The following is a 19,362-nucleotide window of genomic DNA, read 5'->3' as shown; positions in this document are numbered from 1 at the left end:
CGGTCTTTAGGACTAGGTTTGATAAAAACTCAGGGAATTCTGTTAGAAATTCAGTATAAGCCTGTTACGGACCTATAAGAAATGGCTCGTGAGGCCCGGAACACATCAAATAAACGAATCAGAAACAACTGTTGCCACTAAATAATAACAAATGTTTATTGGTTGAAACAAACAAATATTTAGAAAGGCAACAAACCAAAAGGGTTGGAGGTTCCCGGCCAAAATCCGCACAATCCTCAACTCGGGGAAGAGGATAACAATCAGGCCTAGTGACTCCATTCACTTTCCTAAAGTCTGTACAGAACCGGTCTGAACCATCAGATTTCATAGCCAGCAGACAGGGACAACTCCAGGGACTACAGCTGGGTTCAGCAATACCGTGGCCCAACATGTAGTCCACCTGCTTCTGCAAGCGTGCACGTTTTTCTGGATTAACTCTGTAGGCATGTTGTTTAATCGGAAACGAATCTCCTACTTCAACATCATGTTGCAGCACCTGGGTCTGAGAGGGCACATCAGAGAACAGTGACATATGTGAACCAATCAAACGGACCACATCCTCACCCTGAGACAGAGGCAGATGCGAAACACAACCATCAAGATTAACCAGCAGTTCAGAGTTCTTCAAACGCCCATGAACAACAGCACTGGACAAGGCAACGACATCACCATCAAAATCCAACTCCTCAGACTCCGGCAAATCGGCACCGGACAGCGCCACAGCCGCCTCACCCTGATCAATCACTTCAGCACCGGGCAGCGCCACAACAGATTTCAATACAACAGGGGAGGGTGAAACAGACCCTCGCTCCAGATAGGGCTTCAACATGTTGACATGACAAAGCCGACTTCGCCTCCTGCGGTCCGGGGTCGCGACCACATAGTCACGAGCGCCAACCTTCTCCCGGACAACATATGGCCCACTGTAACGTGCCTGTAACGATGAGCCAGGAATGGGCAACAGCACCAACACTTTGTCCCCTGGGCTGAAGCTACGGCTCTGCGCATCTTTGTCGAACCAACGCTTCATCTTGCCCTGGGCAACAACCATGCTCTGTTTAGCCAGCTCACAAGCACGATGAAGTTTTGAACGAAAATCACACACATAGTCCAGCAGATTCTGTGGTTCTGCACTACCAACCCATTTTTCATGTAGCAATTTAAACGGACCGCGCACCGTATGGGCAAACACAAGCTCAGCAGGACTGAAACCCAGCGACTCCTGTACCACCTCACGCACAGCAAAGAGAAGCAGGTGGACACCCTCATCCCAATCCTTACCATACTCGAGGCAGTAAGTGCGCAGCATAGATTTTAGGGTCTGGTGAAACCGCTCAAGCGCACCCTGACTCTCTGGATGGTACGCGCTGGAATGACAATGAGAAATGTCAAGCTGCTTCACCACCTGTGCAAAAACCTTAGACATAAAATTCGACCCCTGGTCCGTCTGCACCACCCGTGGCAAACCAAACAAGGAAAAAAACTTAGTCAACGCTTTAATGACTGCAGGGGCGGTGATCCTCCGCAGAGGAATAGCCTCAGGAAAACGAGTGTTAACGCACATAATGGTCAGGAGAAACTGATGACCCGCCTTTGTACGGGGAAGAGGCCCTACACAGTCTACGATAACACGTTCGAAAGGCTCCCCTACAACAGGAATCGGATAGAGTGGAAACGGGGGAATGGTTTGATTGGGCTTACCAGAGAGTTGACAGACATGGCAGGTCCTACAGTGCTGACGCACATCGGCTTTAAGACCCGGCCAAAAAAAAACGACGCAACACTCTATCATATGTCTTATTTACCCCAAGATGGCCAGCCAGAGGATTATCATGGGCCAGCTTCAAAACTTCTGGTCGAAACAGCTGTGGAACTACAACTTGCTTCACAACCCCCCAATCCTCTTGAAAACCCAAACGTGGTGGCAGCCACGCACGCAGCAGCACCCCGTCCTTCAAGAAATACCTGGGAGACCCACCCCCATCATCATCATTCAAACCCACAGCCGCAAAAAGAGAAACCAGCGTGGGATCACGCTGCTGTTCGATAATAAGCTGTTCACGTGACATGGACAATTTAACATCTGAACTGTCCAATATAGAAAGGGGAGATGGCGGGGGAAAAGGAACCGGGCCTGGGGAGGGAAGAGAAACCGGGTCTGGGGAAGGAAGAGAAACCGGGTCTGGGGAAGGAAGGGCTGGTAACACTGACGAACCGTCCCCAGCCATAAAACTGTCACTCAATTCTACTTCCTCATCACCGGACTCAGGCTGCAGCTGACGTTGCTTTGCTGCCATGGCACGGGTAATGGCGCAGACAGAAAACACCCCTGGGAACTTTCTCACCAACTCATCTGAACACCCAGACCGGGGAACAGCTGTTACTTCAGGATTAAGCAGGACCTTCCCCCCCGCTAAATCGTTCCCCAGGATGAAAGACACCCCCCCGACAGGAAACTCATCACTGACACCGACAATAACAGGCCCCGTAACCAACTCCGAGTCCAGGTGAATGGTGTGCAAAGGAATCCCCACAAACTGCATCCCAAACCCACGGACTAACGCAGCCGAGTCGGTTGAAGATTTCTCAGACAGAGGCAACACTCCACTCAAAATGACCGACTGAGAGGCTGCACTGTCCCTCAGAATAACGACAGGGACTTTCGGGCCTCCCGCAGTCAGCGAGACCGCCCCCTTCATGACGAAAGGCAAAAACACATCATCAAGCTCCGGAGACTGCCCAGGATGAGAGCGTGAGAGAGATGAACTGGGAGCACTAGGAGACTGACTCAATGAGCTTTCGGTTTTTAACAAATTAACAGCTTTAGGAGGCTTGTCCCTTTTGTTCAAAGCGAAACAGTAATTAACTGTATGGCCACGCTTCTTGCAAAAGGAACAAACCCTGTCACTCTCCTTACCCCCTCCACTCTCCCTACGCGTCACAGGGGGCCTGGGCGCAGAGAAGCTGCGACCCAGGGAGGACTGTGGCTTATCATAACTGTCCCTATGAGTCAAAACGTATTCATCAGCAAGTACCGCAGCCCTAGAAATTTCTAGCACGTTACGGTCATTAATGTGTGTCACAATTCGTTCAGGCAAACAATTCTTAAAGTCTTCCAGCAACATCAACTCACGCAAGCCAGCAAAATCAGAAACCTTCATAGAGCGACACCAACGATCAAATAACACTCCCTTCTCATGACCAAACTCCACGTATGTCTTCTCATACGACGGTACCTCTGGCGATATGCCTCGGGCACTAACTCGTAGGCCCTCAGCACCGCCTCTTTGACATGATCATAATTCAGGCTCATACCAGACTCCAAAGACGCGTAGGCATCCTGGGCCTTTCCCGTGAACACACATTGTAAAAGCAACGGCCAAAACTGCCTAGGCCACTCCAGGGTCTCAGCTACACGTTCAAACAGGGTGAAATATTTGTCAACATCTTTATCATTAAAAGACGGAACGAAACGGATGCATCTACCTATATCAAAACCACTGGCGGCAGGAGAAGGAGGTGCATGCTGTAACTCCAGCTCCTTCAGATGCACCTGCCTCTTTGTCTCTTCCTCCAGCTTCCGCACCTCCAGTTCACCCAACAGCTCCTTCTCCCTCAGATCCAGACGGCGCAACTCAATCTGCAGCTCCAATCCCCTGAGACGAGCCGCTTCATCCACATCTGACCGTGACTCCACCCCCTTCATGACCGCTTCACTCAAAAGACCCTCTTTATACAACACAGACAGCAGCTCAGTTTTTATAGCCTGCTTCTTCATCTGCTTAGTCACCGTAACTTTAAGAAAACTGGCCAGAGAAATTAACTGCTCTTTAGTGCAAGAACAGAACTGCTCCATCGTCGGATGAGCAACAAACTCCTCAGCACTAAACGCCATGACGAGACTGGCCACACTGATCAGACCAGGGCGAGAGGAAAAAAAACAAAAAAAACAGACCGCTCACCAACCTACTCCCTCAAAAATACCACCCAAGAGGGCAAAACACAGCAGCACCAAAAAGAAAACCATGGTGCACAAACGTGCCGGCCGAAAAAACACTGGCAACCACACTAGGAAGTCCAAGCCAACAAACTCTGTCAGTGACGACCAAGTCACACCACAAAATCAACTAGACACGGCCTATCACAATAGACACGGCACTCACAGTTGGAATCAACAGAAACACTGAAGACCCAACATGTGATCCCGGACGAGCCCCCAAATATGTTACGGACCTATAAGAAATGGCTCGTGAGGCCCGGAACACATCAAATAAACGAATCAGAAACAACTGTTGCCACTAAATAATAACAAATGTTTATTGGTTGAAACAAACAAATATTTAGAAAGGCAACAAACCAAAAGGGTTGGAGGTTCCCGGCCAAAACAAACAAAAGAGAGGGGAACACTGAGCCAGCCATCGGCCGTCGAAGTCAGTGTTCACCCCCGAACTAAGTCTGCCTAAATAACCCACTACCTAAATGAAAGAAAAAGGTTATCCGAAAACAGGACTACCGGGAACCCCCGAACCAACTACCAACATAACAAAAGCTCAAAAGGACTTCTGGCATGGGGGAAACCGGAGCCTCGGTCTCCTCACCCGTTCACCTGCATGGAAGAATAGAGAGCAAGAAAGAAATTCACAGCCTCCTTAAGTCAGCTCCAGCTGACGAGGTGATGAGTCTCACCTGAGGACTGGCTGCGTGGAGAGAGAGAGAAAGGTGGAGAGAGGCACAAACACACACACACTCACACAGAGCCCCACCTCCTGGCCACACGTAACAGTTGTGTATGAAGCACCACAGATGTTGTGTGTTGTGTGTGTTCTAGCAAAGACTGGTTCATACAGTTGATTCTGTGTCCAGCAGGTGGAAGCACCACAGAGTTCAGACAGAACCGATGTACTGGGCTCTGGGTTTGTACCCTGATGGTTAAATGCACATATTGTAAGTCACTTTGGATAAAAGAACTGAAAGAAATAAAACATTTTACAAAAAGATAAAATGTCTTTCGACCTCATTTGTAATATTTAAGGTGATAATCTCCACAACAGTCCACGTCAAGTCTCTCCAATTCCCTCAGTGTGAAAACAAAATTATATGATTAATATGAGAACTGTTTACAACACTAGTGTGTGGAAATTATAATCTTATCTAAACTGTCTAATTCACTCTAACATTCCATAACAGGCTAAATAAACGAGGTGGCAATAGTAATGGAGGATGTACCAGCCTGTATCAAAACATCATTAGACGTGTTAAATAAAGCGTAACTTTTATAAAAATTACATATTAAGGCATGTAAGCATATGATTATGATGATATATAAAGAAATAGGTTTTGTCGTTGTATAGTTTTAAGGTTACCTACCTCTTATTCATGGTAAAGTTTGCGACCATCCGGTAGCAGCTCCAGCACAGCGCTAGCCATTAGCCCCGGTGGTTAGCATGTCGCGGGTAGCCGGTTAGCCGTAGCCTGAGCTAACCAGGCAACTAGAGCTCGTCTGGCGTCGCTAAGCTGTGAGTCGACACTCGCGCTTCTCGTCCTTGCCCATTGATTGGTCAGCGAGGAACGAGGAGGAGTCAGCACCGGCAAGATGGCGCCGGGGGAACACCTCCTACGAGCCTCATTCACCCTCTGCAGAAACCAACGGGAGACGTCACGGACCCTCCGTCCATTTATATATCCAGTCTATGGGTGAAACACAAAACCTGCAGGTTAGTGACGGAGGAGGAGTCAGAGCTACACAGGTAGATCAGCTCTTCCCCTTCCTCCACCAGGCCGGACCAATCCTGGACCGGCTCGGACTGAGACTCCTCCTACCACACACAAAGGCTACATCATTCACAAGACTTCTGACATCACTTCCTGCAGTAAATCAGCAGCCAATCAGACGCGTGCTCATTAGGTGAAGGATTATAGCACCAGCTTATTTGCTCCTGCTCCTGTATCAGCTTCTCCTATAAAATTATCCAACAAAGTGATTCATTCACGTGTCACTGAAGCAGCAACTTCAACCAAACAGCTTCATTTAGAATATTTCAATGAAACGAAGGAATTCACCTTTGCCTTCACCTCACTCACCACGATCCTCATGCGCCTCAACAACAACGCACATCCTCCACCACGCACCTATATGATGAACCGACTTACAGCCTCATCAACTGTTGCAAAAAAGGCGCAAAACAGAATATAATTGAATATAGAAGACACACCATACAAAATAGAATTTAACTGTACAAAACTTAAACTACAAACATGGATAACATAAGAAAATATCAAACCAACATAAATATTTAACTATACACACGCAGGCTCCATAGTGACTCTTACAGCCCGGATGTAAGACAACAGTGTTTTGGTGAAGAGCCTTTTTCATGAGCACATTTTAAGTATGCTTCATACAAATTGTGTGACGCATATGAAGCTCCCTGGCACAAACACCCATAGTTGCTGCTCCATCAGTCACAAGGCAAGTCACTCTGTGTGTTGGACCCCACTGTGACATCAGGGCTGATTTTACTGTTGCCACATTTGCAGCAGTATGCGCCTCAGGGAAATGCAGCACCCCTAAAACAACACAATGCAAAGATGCCTTCGACACGATGGCTTTCTCCTTGGAGATATCTGTCCTCCACCATAGCTTTCAAAGCCTAAAGGAAAGAAGAGAACGCTGGAGGAGTGGCAGAAATGGGGAAAGAGGGAAACATGCTTCATGTGCTCACAGACACACCTGCCTTGTGAGGAGAACAAAGGGTTGAAAGCTTCAACAAGCTTTCAACCCTTTGTTCTCCACAATAGTGACAGGCTGGGAATCCTCCATCACCATATTGACCAAGGCCTCATCCACATCATTCTTCAGTCCTGATCCGCATTGATTTAAATGTATGTAAAATATGTCAGGCCTGGACTGGAATGAGGACTCAGAAGCAGAGAATATCACGTACCAGCACACTTTATTGAATTCAGAACCTCAATGCAGAGTGACAAACAAGAAGGCTATGAAAATCTCACTAACTATATCTATATAATAATATAATACCTGGCAAGAAATAACTGGGGGAAAAGAATACTCCCTAATAAATACAAAACACTCACTAGAAAAAGAAAAAGGTCTTAAACATAAATAACTCCCGAAGGAGGACAAACAAATGGCAAGAGCAAGAAATCAAAAGCGCTCCCGCAGGAGGAAAACCAAACTTCTAATGAACGGGGCAAAAGAAAAGGCTCACCTAAACAGGAGGCTCAACAAACTAACTAAATCTCTCTAAACATATATCACTCCAAAAGGGAGGAAGAAAAACAGATTACAAACAACACAAAACAAAGCTAAACTGGAAAACTTTAACAAACGAAAAATCACTCTCAAGGAGGAAACAGAAAACAACTTACGTGGCGTAGCAAGAAACTCTTTGGCAAAAAACGACAATGACTGTGGGTAAGGCTTAGGTGCACGAACAAGAACGAAACACTTCGGCACAAGACAAAGGGGAGACGCAGACTATAAGCACATGAGGGTGAAGGGAACAGGTGGAAACAATCAGAGACGATCAGACCGGTGACACATGAGGAAGGGCAAGTGACCTGAAACGAGAGGAGAGTTAGGATTTCAAAATAAAACAGGAAGTTACGAGACAAAAACCCCAAGACAAAACAAACCTCACCGCGGTGTGACAAAATATTAATTAATGATGTCTAATACAAACGTCCCATGTAATTTATGTTTGTATGCTGTCTTATATCATTGCATTCTAAATGGCTTACCTGAGCTTGGTCCATGTTAGTGTTGTATCCAAGTTATTTTGAACACAACAGACACTTCACCTTCTAAAAACCAGAAATTAGAATTAACACATGAGAGGAAGGGATGCGCTGTCACATCTATATACAGTATATTTCACTAGTTGTTATTTCTATGTTCATTCCTCATTAGGAGAGTTCAGCTCAGAAGGAGAATCTCCTCTTTCTCACTGGTTCCATCACAGGAAAAAGAAGCCATTTCCTGAATCAGTCAAGTGGTACGGCCGGCTCGCGAGGCCTCGAACGCCAACACATACATTACATTACACTACATGTCATTTAGCAGACGCTTTTATCCAAAGCAATTTACAATTAGTGCATTCAACATTCTATCAGGGGACATTTTAAGGGGGGGAAGACTGAGGATTGAACCGCCCACCTTCTGGTTGGACGACGACCACTTTACCACAGCCACATACGTCATCAACACAAACCTCGATACGCTCTTCACAAAAACCTTCCTGGGTGATTTGACACGTGCTTAACCCCGAACCCACAAAGACCCAAGGAAGAAGGAAACTTCACTCTGTATTTGACGAGACTTCACTGACAAACATGTCCAAGGAACAAACCTGTGAGTTAAACTTTACTGGATTTATATTCTCATCTTTTCTCTTTCTCTTTTTAACTTCCTCTTTTCCAATGAATGATATTTAACAGTCAAGTATTTACACCAATTCAATCTTTAAACCTGAGTCTGAACAGAATGTGTCTGATTTGATGGAGACCATAACGACTGGAGGAGAAACCGTTAAAATGCTTCCACACTAACTTCACGGGACAAGTTGTTCCTACTTGTTGACCCGTGGGAGCCAATCAGAAGAGTCCGTCTGTTTCCTGAAAAGCGGAGGCGCGACATGTTTTATTGTGGAAACCTCAACAGGATATAGTTTAACTCTGCAGGTTAAGATCAGAGGAAGTTGCACCTTGTGAACTCTGATGAGACAAATCAGATTAAAATAGAAAATTAAAGGATAAAAATTATAAACTGGAGCATTTGTAATTTATATTTATTGGAATATGCAGAGCTGAATAGTGTTACTGTTCATTTATTTTCCTAATCAGCATTTTATGAACTTTTTAATACCTGGAAGCTGTAAATAAGCCTCATAGTACAGGTCCTGGGGAAGATTTGTATGTGCTTCATTTAGCGGAGAATATCTCAACTGTTATAGACTAATATGACCCCACTGAACAACGTGGGATGTGTGCCAAAATCTCTATCCAGGACGAAAGTCCTGAAAAAGACCACTACAGGTGACACTATTATCACACTACAGGTGAATGGGAACCAGAACACTGTCCACAAACCAGACAACTCTTCTCTGATTCTCAATTTCAACTGTTCACAGCTAACAGAGAGTGCAATACAAATGGCGGAAACATTCTTGGTCAAATGTCTCAAACCATCAACAGACATGGAGACATTTGACGACCTGCGCATTGCTGCGTTCGATAGTAATGTCCTCAAGATGGACTTTGAGAGGACTGCTTGCACCTCAGCTAATGCAAGAAGACATATACAAAGAGCCTATTATCAACAGCAGCTTTGGGTCCAAGCACCATTTACAGACGCCACCCCAATCTCTAATGCAGATGCTTATGGTTTTGTAAGAAAGGGCAGTTTATTAGTCCCTGAGATTGTAATCTCAAAACCTGAAGGTTTGCCAGATCCCTGCTCATGTGGCAAGTGTGCACACAAGAATGGAAGTCCCTGTCGGGTAGCTGGTATCCGTTGTTGCAAGTACTGCAAATGCAAGGGAGGCAATAGTTGTTAAAATCCTATCACTGAATGAGCTCTCATCATCATCCCCATACCTGGACTCCTACCAGTACCTGGACCTGAAGTGTTACCTTGCAACACAGGGAATAAACCTGCTGTTTTGTATTTTTCACTGTAAGTTAACGTTCCAATGATAATAGCAAGGTTGGATATAAAATGTCTGTATATCAATTAAATGCTTGTTTTCTTTCTTTCAAAAAAGTCCTGTGTTTGTAAACAATTGTATTTATAATTCCACCCCCCCACCCCCCACACACACACACACAGCATCTACCCTGGACATCTACAGAGACACAATTAGAAATATCAAACCAGGGGCCTAATTTATAACCGTTGCGTACGCACAAAACGTGCCTGAAACGTGCGGACGCCACTTCTCACGCCAACGTTGGGATTTATAAAAACAAACTTGACGGGAAAATGTGCGTATTTCTACGCAAACTCTGACCCTCCCGTAAGAGCGTTTTGGGGAGATGGAAAAACGGCGACACAGACGTGAGGTGGTGAACTGCAGCAGATTATTGATCCAATTCATAATTTACATTAAAACCAACAGTTTTTCTCGCGCAACGTATCTGCTCCACATGAGCCTTTTAATTAAAAAATATAAAACAACTTTAAGCAAATTAGGTTCAGATTCGATTTAACGGCAGAGTTACGGAGCCGAGTCATTAATAGGTTTTAATAATATCTTCTAACACTGTGCGTGTATCATCAGATCGCTGCAGTGAAGGGACTGAGACACAAAGCGCACATAGCACAGAGCGCACTGGAGATCACTTATAAGAAATGAAGAAACTTTCCAAATAATATCCCAGAGGAGCTGAGGATCCACTGATGTGAGGGAATCGGTCTGATGCTCTAAATAAATAAATACTGCCTTGACAGTGGAGCGAGGTTCTGCTCGATGTGTGAACGTGACTGGAAGGACGAGGAGGAAGTGAGGGTTCAGTGATCTCTGATCTCACACATTGTGTTATGTGATGTCTGATCTCACACAGTGTGTTATGTGATGTCTGATCTCACACAGTGTGTTATGTGATGTCTGATCTCACACAGTGTGTTATGTGATGTCTGATCTCACACGTTGTGTTATGTGATGTCTGATCTCACACAGTGTGTTATGTGATGTCTGATCTCACACAGTGTGTTATGTGATGTCTGATCTCACACAGTGTGTTATGTGATGTCTGATCTCACACAGTGTGTTATGTGATCTCTGATCTCACACAGTGTGTTATGTGATGTCTGATCTCACACAGTGTGTTATCCACAGCAGCAGCAGCAGAGTATCAGTGTATTTTCTTTATTAGTGACATCACTGCTGTCCCATAAAGTCGCTCTTCACCTCCACCTCACTAACAAACACCTCCATGTCAGTGTCAGAAAGTTTCACTTCCTCTTCACATCGCTTGATGCCGTGACTCCGTCAGGACTCACGGTGGAAACCCATTGGTCAGCAGCATCATTTAATATTCACGCTGTGCTTTGCATTGACCATTTATGGTTGAAAGTGGGCGTGTGGAGGGCGGATTTGGAGGCAGATCCACGTACGAGCGTTTCCAAGTGGACTGTGATTTATAAAGCGAACATTGCGTTCAGGTGTACGTGCGCACGGTTTTATAAATCGGAATTATCTTTTGCGTACGCCATTTCCGGATTTTGTACGTACGTACACTTTTAGTATGAATCCTACGCACACTTTTATAAATGAGGCCCCAGAATTGTTTCACTTTAAACATTGTGATCACCTAAGAAAATCTGTAGCTTCAAGAGTTTATAAGTATGCATATTTAATGAGATATTGCCTAATTTGCATATTTTATTTTATTTTTGAGACAAAGTGTGATACAAAAAGTATTTCTCTTAATATGAAGATTAATCTGGTAGAAATTGATCAGGATATCTATAAAGAAAAAAGAAGTCCCATTCACCTGTAGTGTGTTATGCCCTCTGCCTCACCTGCCTACTAGGCTCTCTCTTTCACTCTCTCTCTCTCTCTCTCTCTCTCTCTCGGTGTGTGTAGGGTGCGTGGCTGATTTCTAATGAGAACCTGGTGTGCTGGAGTAGGGTCTTGATTGAGCAGCTGCCTTCAAAAGCTCCACCACTGCTCTCAGTCTGCGCCGGACTATAGACTGTTCACGTCAGTTATAGCAGTCGCTAATCGTTCCTAATTAGATTTTGTAACGTCCTGTCATTCCTGTGATCTGACTTTGCTCTGTCTTCCTGCTCAGGACCAGCAGCTGGATTATTGCCCTGACTCCAGCTCCAGGATTCTGCCTGCCTGCCTGCCTGCTTACTTATTGGACTTTCCATAAAACTCTATTTTGACATTACTTCTGCCTCAGCCTCTGTCTCTGCCTCTACGTCTGAAGCCTGGCCTTAACAGTGTGTAATAATAGTGTCACCTATCAACATGGTCTCATGAAACGGTTCGTAAGGTATCGTACTGAAAGCAATCTGTACAAATATCCGTACAGAATCTGACGAACTGCTCAAAACGAACAGTGCGCCTGCGCAGACCTCTGCCCTGCTCTCGCACGGCCGTGCTCTCAAGATGGCGCAGATTGCAGTATTCTTGGTGGAAAAGGCTATATTTTAGCAATGTTTCTTAATAAAAATGTGTTTTGATGATATTTATGGCGAGATATGTGTGTTTCAGTTTCCATATTTTCATTCAGTGAACCTATACGATGTTTGGGTTGTTAGTTATTACGAAGATTTTTCGAATTTCTGTCGTATCTAATGTGGTTGCTATGGATGCTTTTGTCGTTCCTTGCCTTGAAACCGGAATACTTTGTAAATTGCCCCCGTTACTATCTTTTCAAATAGTGCAAGGCATCAGTAGAAGAAGGACACACAAGATGTGTATTGAATCAGGACAAAATACCTTTTTATTTTCCTCCCCTCGTCAATTCCTCGCTCTACAGTACATAACCACCTCCGTTACACGAGCAGTGCGCCAGACGTTGCGTCATTCTCCTTCGCCCCCCTCCTCCACCCCATCTGCCTCGCGCCGGATGTTGATTTATTATCCATGACCTACCCCGCATCGGTGAGTCCTCAAATTTCTTTATATCGCAAATTCTAATACTTACGTATTAAACGTTAAAAAGCTTTCTTTTGACCATACTCTCATCGCTAATTTTACTGTTTTACAGATAACCTGTCCCATCCTCCTAACTACTACCCTTAACCTAGTCCTCTATAAATAAAAAAACGGCTCTTTTAAGAGCCAACATCTGTCCTTCGTTCTCTCTCTTTGTGCGAGACAGTGTGTCTCATTTGTTTGTGTGTGTTTGTGTGTGTTTGTGTGTTGTTTTTATTTGTCCTTCCCCCTGTTGGACCTGTGACCCCAATTTCAGTGGCATACTAAGTCTCTGGTAAGTAGTTCCGTATACACAGCTTCAAAAGTGACCACAAACTTACATGAAGTTTAAACAAGGGGGGGTGGGGGGGTGGGGGGGGGTGCCCCTCTGCCTAGTTGCTTGACTGCTGGAAAGCCTGCTATTTTCTAATCTAATTTTAAACAGAAATTAGCCTGGCTCACATCAAAGTTAATGGTTTAAACCTAAGAATAGTCAGATCAGCACTAGAATCTCAACACAATTGTAACACCACTTGTGTGCCAGGGGATGTAAATGTTCATCCTTAGCTCTTTATTTTTCATATATTTATAGTTTGCTAAATTTTTCCTTTGCTGTATGTCTCACTAGCTTAATGTTTCAATATCAAGAACAAAACACGTTGTATTCGAGATCTAGGGCACCTGGCTACTGTGGCCCTATCATGGCTTTAACATGTTTAATCTGTATTGTTTAGGCAACATGTCATTAGTAGATGATGCAGAGACTCGTCTTGATGAGATGGACAAGGTAGCACAATCTCTGATCAAAGAGCTCAACGCAACTCTGGTATTGTAACATTTTCAATACACTTTCCATTTTTCTGTTTTCATTAAATGATTTGCCATGCCAGTCTATATGGTTTTATTTTCTTAACTTAGATTTTTTTGTCCTTGTTAGGTGAAGAAAAAGAGAAAATCAAAACCAAAATCTCAAACAGAAGTGTTTACGTCTCAATAGACCCTAAACTTCCTCTCCTCACTCTTCAACAAATGCAACTAAATTTATCTTGAACCAAGGCCCACACTTTGGCTTGGTATGAAATATTGAAACATTGTATTTATTATTTTATCAGGGACCATTCACATTAACACATACATTTTAATTCCGCTATTTCCAAGAGTACCATTAATATACTGTACTGTGAACTCTGTCATAATGTCTGTCTATGTTTTGTTGTCATATACTATGACAACTGAAATAGTAACTTGACCAAATTTCACGCAATGATGTTGTACAAAACAGACCTGGCCCAAAAGGATAAACAGCAAAGAGATCCACAGACAAGAGCAGTTCGATTGGGAACTAATAAGATTCGTAGTGATTGACATTGAAACTGCAATAAAATGTTGGCATTCTTCACTAACCCTCACATAAAACTTTCTCTTCTTAGCAAAACGGTCCAGATCATCCACTCCCAGTGTTCCTGAGGGGATTTCTGTACAGATGCCCGATGACCAAGAGGAAGGACTTGGTAAGTGATCATAGTTTCTATATTTATATTTCTGTGCCATGTCCCAGCTGATGGCCCAGCCCATACTTTTCCTTATCAACACCATTTTCTCTTCCTGAAACAGAGAACGCACTTAAAGAACTTGAGAGTCTTCTCAGTGTTTCCCATTATGACACTGATGTCATTATTGATGCCAGCACACCAACAACAGCCAGCGACTGGAAGACTCGAAACATCTTCTCGTCAGAGAGATGGAAGGAAGCCAGAAATCAGCTTATGGACAATATGCTCAGAGCAAACTGCATCACACCACAGCTCTGTCAAAGATGCTTGAAGAAAGACGCCACAATCAGATGTGCTGAATGCATGCCCATGCAATATTACTGCTGTGATTGTGACATTAGCCATCATCAGTCCCAAGCACTGCACAATCGGGTTTCAAGGATTCATGGCTTCCACAAGCCACTGCCGCCAACAGTTGTTGTGAATGATGATGCTGACGGGCACTATTCTCATCACACATGTGGTAAGTAAATATATTTTCTTTTCTTCTTAAAAACACAAATCTATTTATTTATGTTTTTAATCTCTTTTCCCTTAGTAAGAATATTGCCAATGGAAATGCCAGAACATATTTGTAAATGCCCTCCAGAGAATCTTAATGTTGTTCCAGGGAGGCCTATAGTCTTCATAAACATGAAAGATAACTCATTAGCATGAACATTCCATACTGTCTGACAAGTTTAGACTTTTAAGCACCCTTTCTTTATATTCTAATAAGAGAATATAACAGGATTTTTGTTTTTTTCCAAGGGCGTTGATCTGAACCTCCCAGAGCTGCGATGTGGAAGCTGCTGTGCTAGCTGGAAACCAGAGCTCCAAGATGTCCAAGTTAGCGGCTACTGGCCGGCCACCATTAATTTTTACACACTGTATGATGTAGCCATATTTCAGGGGTTCAAGGAAATGAAGCTGGTTGCTCCAGGGAATTCTCGCTTGAGCTTCATGAGAATGCTCGATGCGCAAACAACAGAGTGTGGCAGGGTTGGTTGGCATATATTATATGTTTACAATATTTATCATTGTCTCCTTATAATTCTGCATACTTTTAACTTAAATTGTAATGTATATTTCAACAGACTGGTAAAGTGTGTTCTGACACTTTCTACAAGAGCTTCATGGAGTGGGTTATATGCTCTTACGAGGTGAACAAATTGTGTTCGGAGCAGCCGTTCATCTGCCCAGCCTGTTGTCCACAAATGCTGGCTGTGTCCGTCGATGGAAACAGGAAGCACTACCGCTTCAAAAAGGATGGGTGGTGTGTATATGTTTTCATGTTACATTGTCCCATCATGTCCATGTATCAGCTCTTTTTTGTTTTGTGAGAGTGTTTGTGTAAATTCTTAAGCAATGCAAACTGTTGTTAGTGGGAGCCAAACATCAAAAAACTCACTTGAGGGATTCTTAACACATTCAACCTCGTTGTGCTCAAGTGACGGAACCTTCTATTTGCATTTAAATTGTTAATGTTAACAGATTTTATTTCAACGCCTACAAATAATGAACTTGTGAGTATCTATCAAGAAACTCATAGATCCACACGTGGTTGAAAATCTGTGTTTTCCTCAGATTGGGATTTCCCACAGCTGGGACTCCCAAATATAGATTATGTGACTGCTGCAGCAGCAGCCGCAATATTTATGTTTATTTATGTTAAAATTATTTAAATGATCATATATTGCTATGTATGTTCTCTAGTACTGATGAAGCAGGTTACTTTGAGGGTGTGCTTCTCTGCAAAGATGATGAGGTGGCAGCATTCGTGGAAGACATCCAACGGAGGACCAAGCATGTAAGAGTGTCTGTTTTTAATCACATAATTTGTCATTGTACTTTGTATACTGCAAGCCCAACTTTATTTTAGATGAGTACCACCATTTGTAAAAAGAATATCCTGCGAAATTACACCAGAAAATGTTCATAGATGAATTAAAATGACTACTGTGACTATGTTTTGTCATTTTTAGGTGCCAGGAAAGGGGGTTTGTGGCAGGTCTCAGCTGAATGCAGCCAAAGAGACCAGTAAGAGGAGTAGCTCCAGCCTTGATGAGCAGGTATGTGATGTAAGAGATTTCTCTTGGGTTTACTATTTACCATACTATTTACCAGTTTTATTTTGTTCCTCAGTAACATTGTTTTTTTTAGCAAATTCTTTACTGGAAGGGTAGATAACTTTTCTACTATGCAGACAAATTATGTGAAATTAAGTGTACCATTGTTCCACAGGGTATAGAAGTAGCTGTTTGCCGACATGGGATTATTCTTCGTGCTCTGAATATGTTCAGGCAAGTTTGATAACCCTCTTACTAACATCAATTCCAAAAAGGTTTCACCATTTCAGGAAATATACTTGCTTACACCATATACTCATCTATTAATCGTAAACCTAACTTCTGTCTTTTTGTGTGCTTATTATGTATTGTTGACATCATTCTGTGATGCAATCCGACAGGGGTGAGATCTTCGCTTATCCCATGTTCCTGCAGAAGGAAGTCTCTGCCATCAGTCCTCCAACCTTCTTTTGCATGGATGTTATTTGCAAATATTGGCCTTACATCAGCAGAATTTGTGAAGCCTACCCTGAATATCATCACCTCACTGCCATGAAACCATTTCTGTCTGTGCTTCATGCTAAAGCACACGGTATCAAGTGTGAGGTAATTTTAACATCAATTTTATTTTCATTTGTTAAAGTACTCGTGGGGCTACTATGTGAAAAAGGGTATGACTCCTACATGGTTTTACTAATATGAATGTAACCGCCTCAGGTTAAAGCTTAAATTACACACTTTATTCTCCATCATTGTTATATTTAAATGTGCTGGATCACAGAGCCAAAACAACAGCGAATGTTTCTCTGGCCTTCTACTAATGGGATGCACGGTATCATCCTAAAATGACAGATAAAATGGGGAGGAGGAAATCAGGATGGAGCTGGTTCCACCTTGGGAGAGGAGGTGGAAATGGTCAACTCCTTCCTATCCAGGACTGCCATTAACGCCAAGTTTATGGGCAAAGGAGGTTGGTTGCAGTTTCTGACTTATCTAATATAATAATTGTACATCCAGGCTAATCAATCAATAGCATTCCATGACAATTAGCATAATTAAGAGTGTATCACTGATTGTATTGTTGGTAATTTGACTTGTTAGGTGAGCACAACCTGTACTAAAACAGTCAATAAAACATTGGTGGGATTAAAAAACAACTGAATGGTATTCGGTTCATGTGAAAGTGCTGTAAAAAGAATTCTGTTTGTAACAGCCCGCACAGACATGCTGACTGTCCAGATCATGGACTGGAACAAAAGGAAGGTGAAAAACATGTGCAATACCTTATGCTCCAGATTTCATAAGGTAATAGTCATATATTTTTTTTAAAGGCCACATTGCAATCTCACTGATGAATAGATAACATTTGTATTCTCTATTTTCCCCACAGACACAAAGGGATCTTCAGAGGGAGAGGCAGAGCCTAGAGGCTATCAAGGAGGACCTGTCTGTGAATGATGAGACTGTGCAGCAGTGGGTCACAGATGTACAGGATTGGGCTGAACATGGTAGGTGTCTTATTATCTCCATGTTCAAATAAGATCAGACAACATACTTGGTAACATTGCATTACACAATGTACATCAAAATTAAAGTATTGCTTTGTGTTGTTCAGATTCACCAGCTGGAAGCAGTGATTCCCTCCTGGAAGTGAGGAGAAGAATTGAGGAGAATTCACTGGGCTTAAGACAGCGTAGAGCCGTCTCTACAGTCATACAGGTACACACATTGTGTGATACATTAAATCTTTCAAAAATGTTTTAACACTGGAATATTTAATATGTTTTGTAATGTGTCATTTGTAATGTACCGCAGACACCAACTCAGGACGCTCTGTGATTCGTAGCCGCATGTGGAGGGAAAGGAACCAGCTTGAGGTCCATGTGGCTCAGCATGACGAGATGGTCCAGCCACAACAGCAAATTGGCGCTGTTGAAAATCTCTTAAAAGCTGGGTACATTTTTCCATGGCTGTTGCCACCCAGTGGTATATTAACCTATTTAATTATTTGTCATGATTCTGATTGAGGGTTTCCCAGGTGCCAGCAGGTGAACTAAGCATTGTGGACGATATGGACACAGCTTGATTCGTATTGTCGTAGCATATACATTGGTCAATGGTTTGCTTAGACCACCTGCCTTAACTTTTTGCGAATATGGGGAGAGAAGAGTCATAGGGAAAAATGATGATGCTATTATTTTTGAAATAATGTATCCGATTTGTTTTTTAGTTTAAAATCTGTGTTCCTCAATGGTTTTTCTCCTTCCACCACTGTGAACTAATGCATGGAATTGTCATGGATGTATTTCTAGATGGCATTGATTTCCTAGCAAAAAAGAAGGTGTTTGACAAAGTCATGCATGTTAAAAGACTTGAGGAGGAGGTCAAAATCCTTGCGACTGAAGTAAGGCAGCATTGGGAGTTCCTCAAGAAAAGGGAGGATGACTTGAGTGGTCTTTTCACCAGCATAGAGGGTAAGCATTGACCCACAAATTGTTAGGAATTGTCTCTGTTTAGGCACCATTTAAAAATGTAATCGTAATACATTTTTTTCTTCATAATTAATAAGGTAGCCACAGGAGTCTCTCCAAAGAAGGCCTTCAAGGTCTCCAGGGAGAGCTCAAGCGTAGATTGTTTAACCAGCGATCTCAACTTGCCTCAGTGAGGCAAAAATACTTGGAGCTGATAAAGGCAGGGCTTCAGGGATCAGTGCTGGACCTTGTTTGGGGGGAAGAGCCTGAAGAGTCTGAGGAGCAATCTATAAGAAGCGCTTATGAAAGCTGCTCAGATGAGGAAGACATGGACATGCAGGTGATTAATGACATTTTAACATGGGACAGTAATCATAGATACTGTGATTAGTTCAATATTGTTTTAAACATGTATGAGAAATGCATTTTCCTGTGGATCATACACATTGAACTAAATGCAAATTACCGTGTCTTTCCTTATATCTTCCTATATAGGGTCTTGACAGTGGACAGCAGATTCCAGGGGAGGACGTTGTTGGACCTTAGCAATCCTAAATACTGCTGTTAGGGTTAAGGCTGGCGCATGCTTCTGCGTTGTCAGGGGCCCACAAGCGCAAGAGCT

At 43.2% G+C, this 19,362-nt stretch overlaps 1 protein-coding gene across 1 annotated transcript in view; it reads left to right on the top strand.

The window, feature by feature from the left end:
- LOC133019686 (GTPase IMAP family member 8-like) overlaps positions 1–19,362 on the top strand; it is a 47,317-nt gene that overhangs the window by 8,729 nt on the left and 19,226 nt on the right. Inside the window, exon 5 of the mRNA XM_061086244.1 lies at positions 8,618–8,621. Within this exon, the coding sequence (XP_060942227.1) occupies positions 8,618–8,621 (4 nt within the window). The remainder of the gene's footprint in view (positions 1–8,617; positions 8,622–19,362) is intronic.

The sequence above is a fragment of the Limanda limanda genome, chromosome 14 (assembly GCF_963576545.1).
Source record: "Limanda limanda chromosome 14, fLimLim1.1, whole genome shotgun sequence".
Classification (NCBI taxonomy): Eukaryota; Metazoa; Chordata; class Actinopteri; order Pleuronectiformes; family Pleuronectidae; genus Limanda; species Limanda limanda.
The sequence above is the reverse complement of the archived record's forward strand: the minus strand, read 5'-3'. Positions and strand labels throughout refer to the sequence as shown.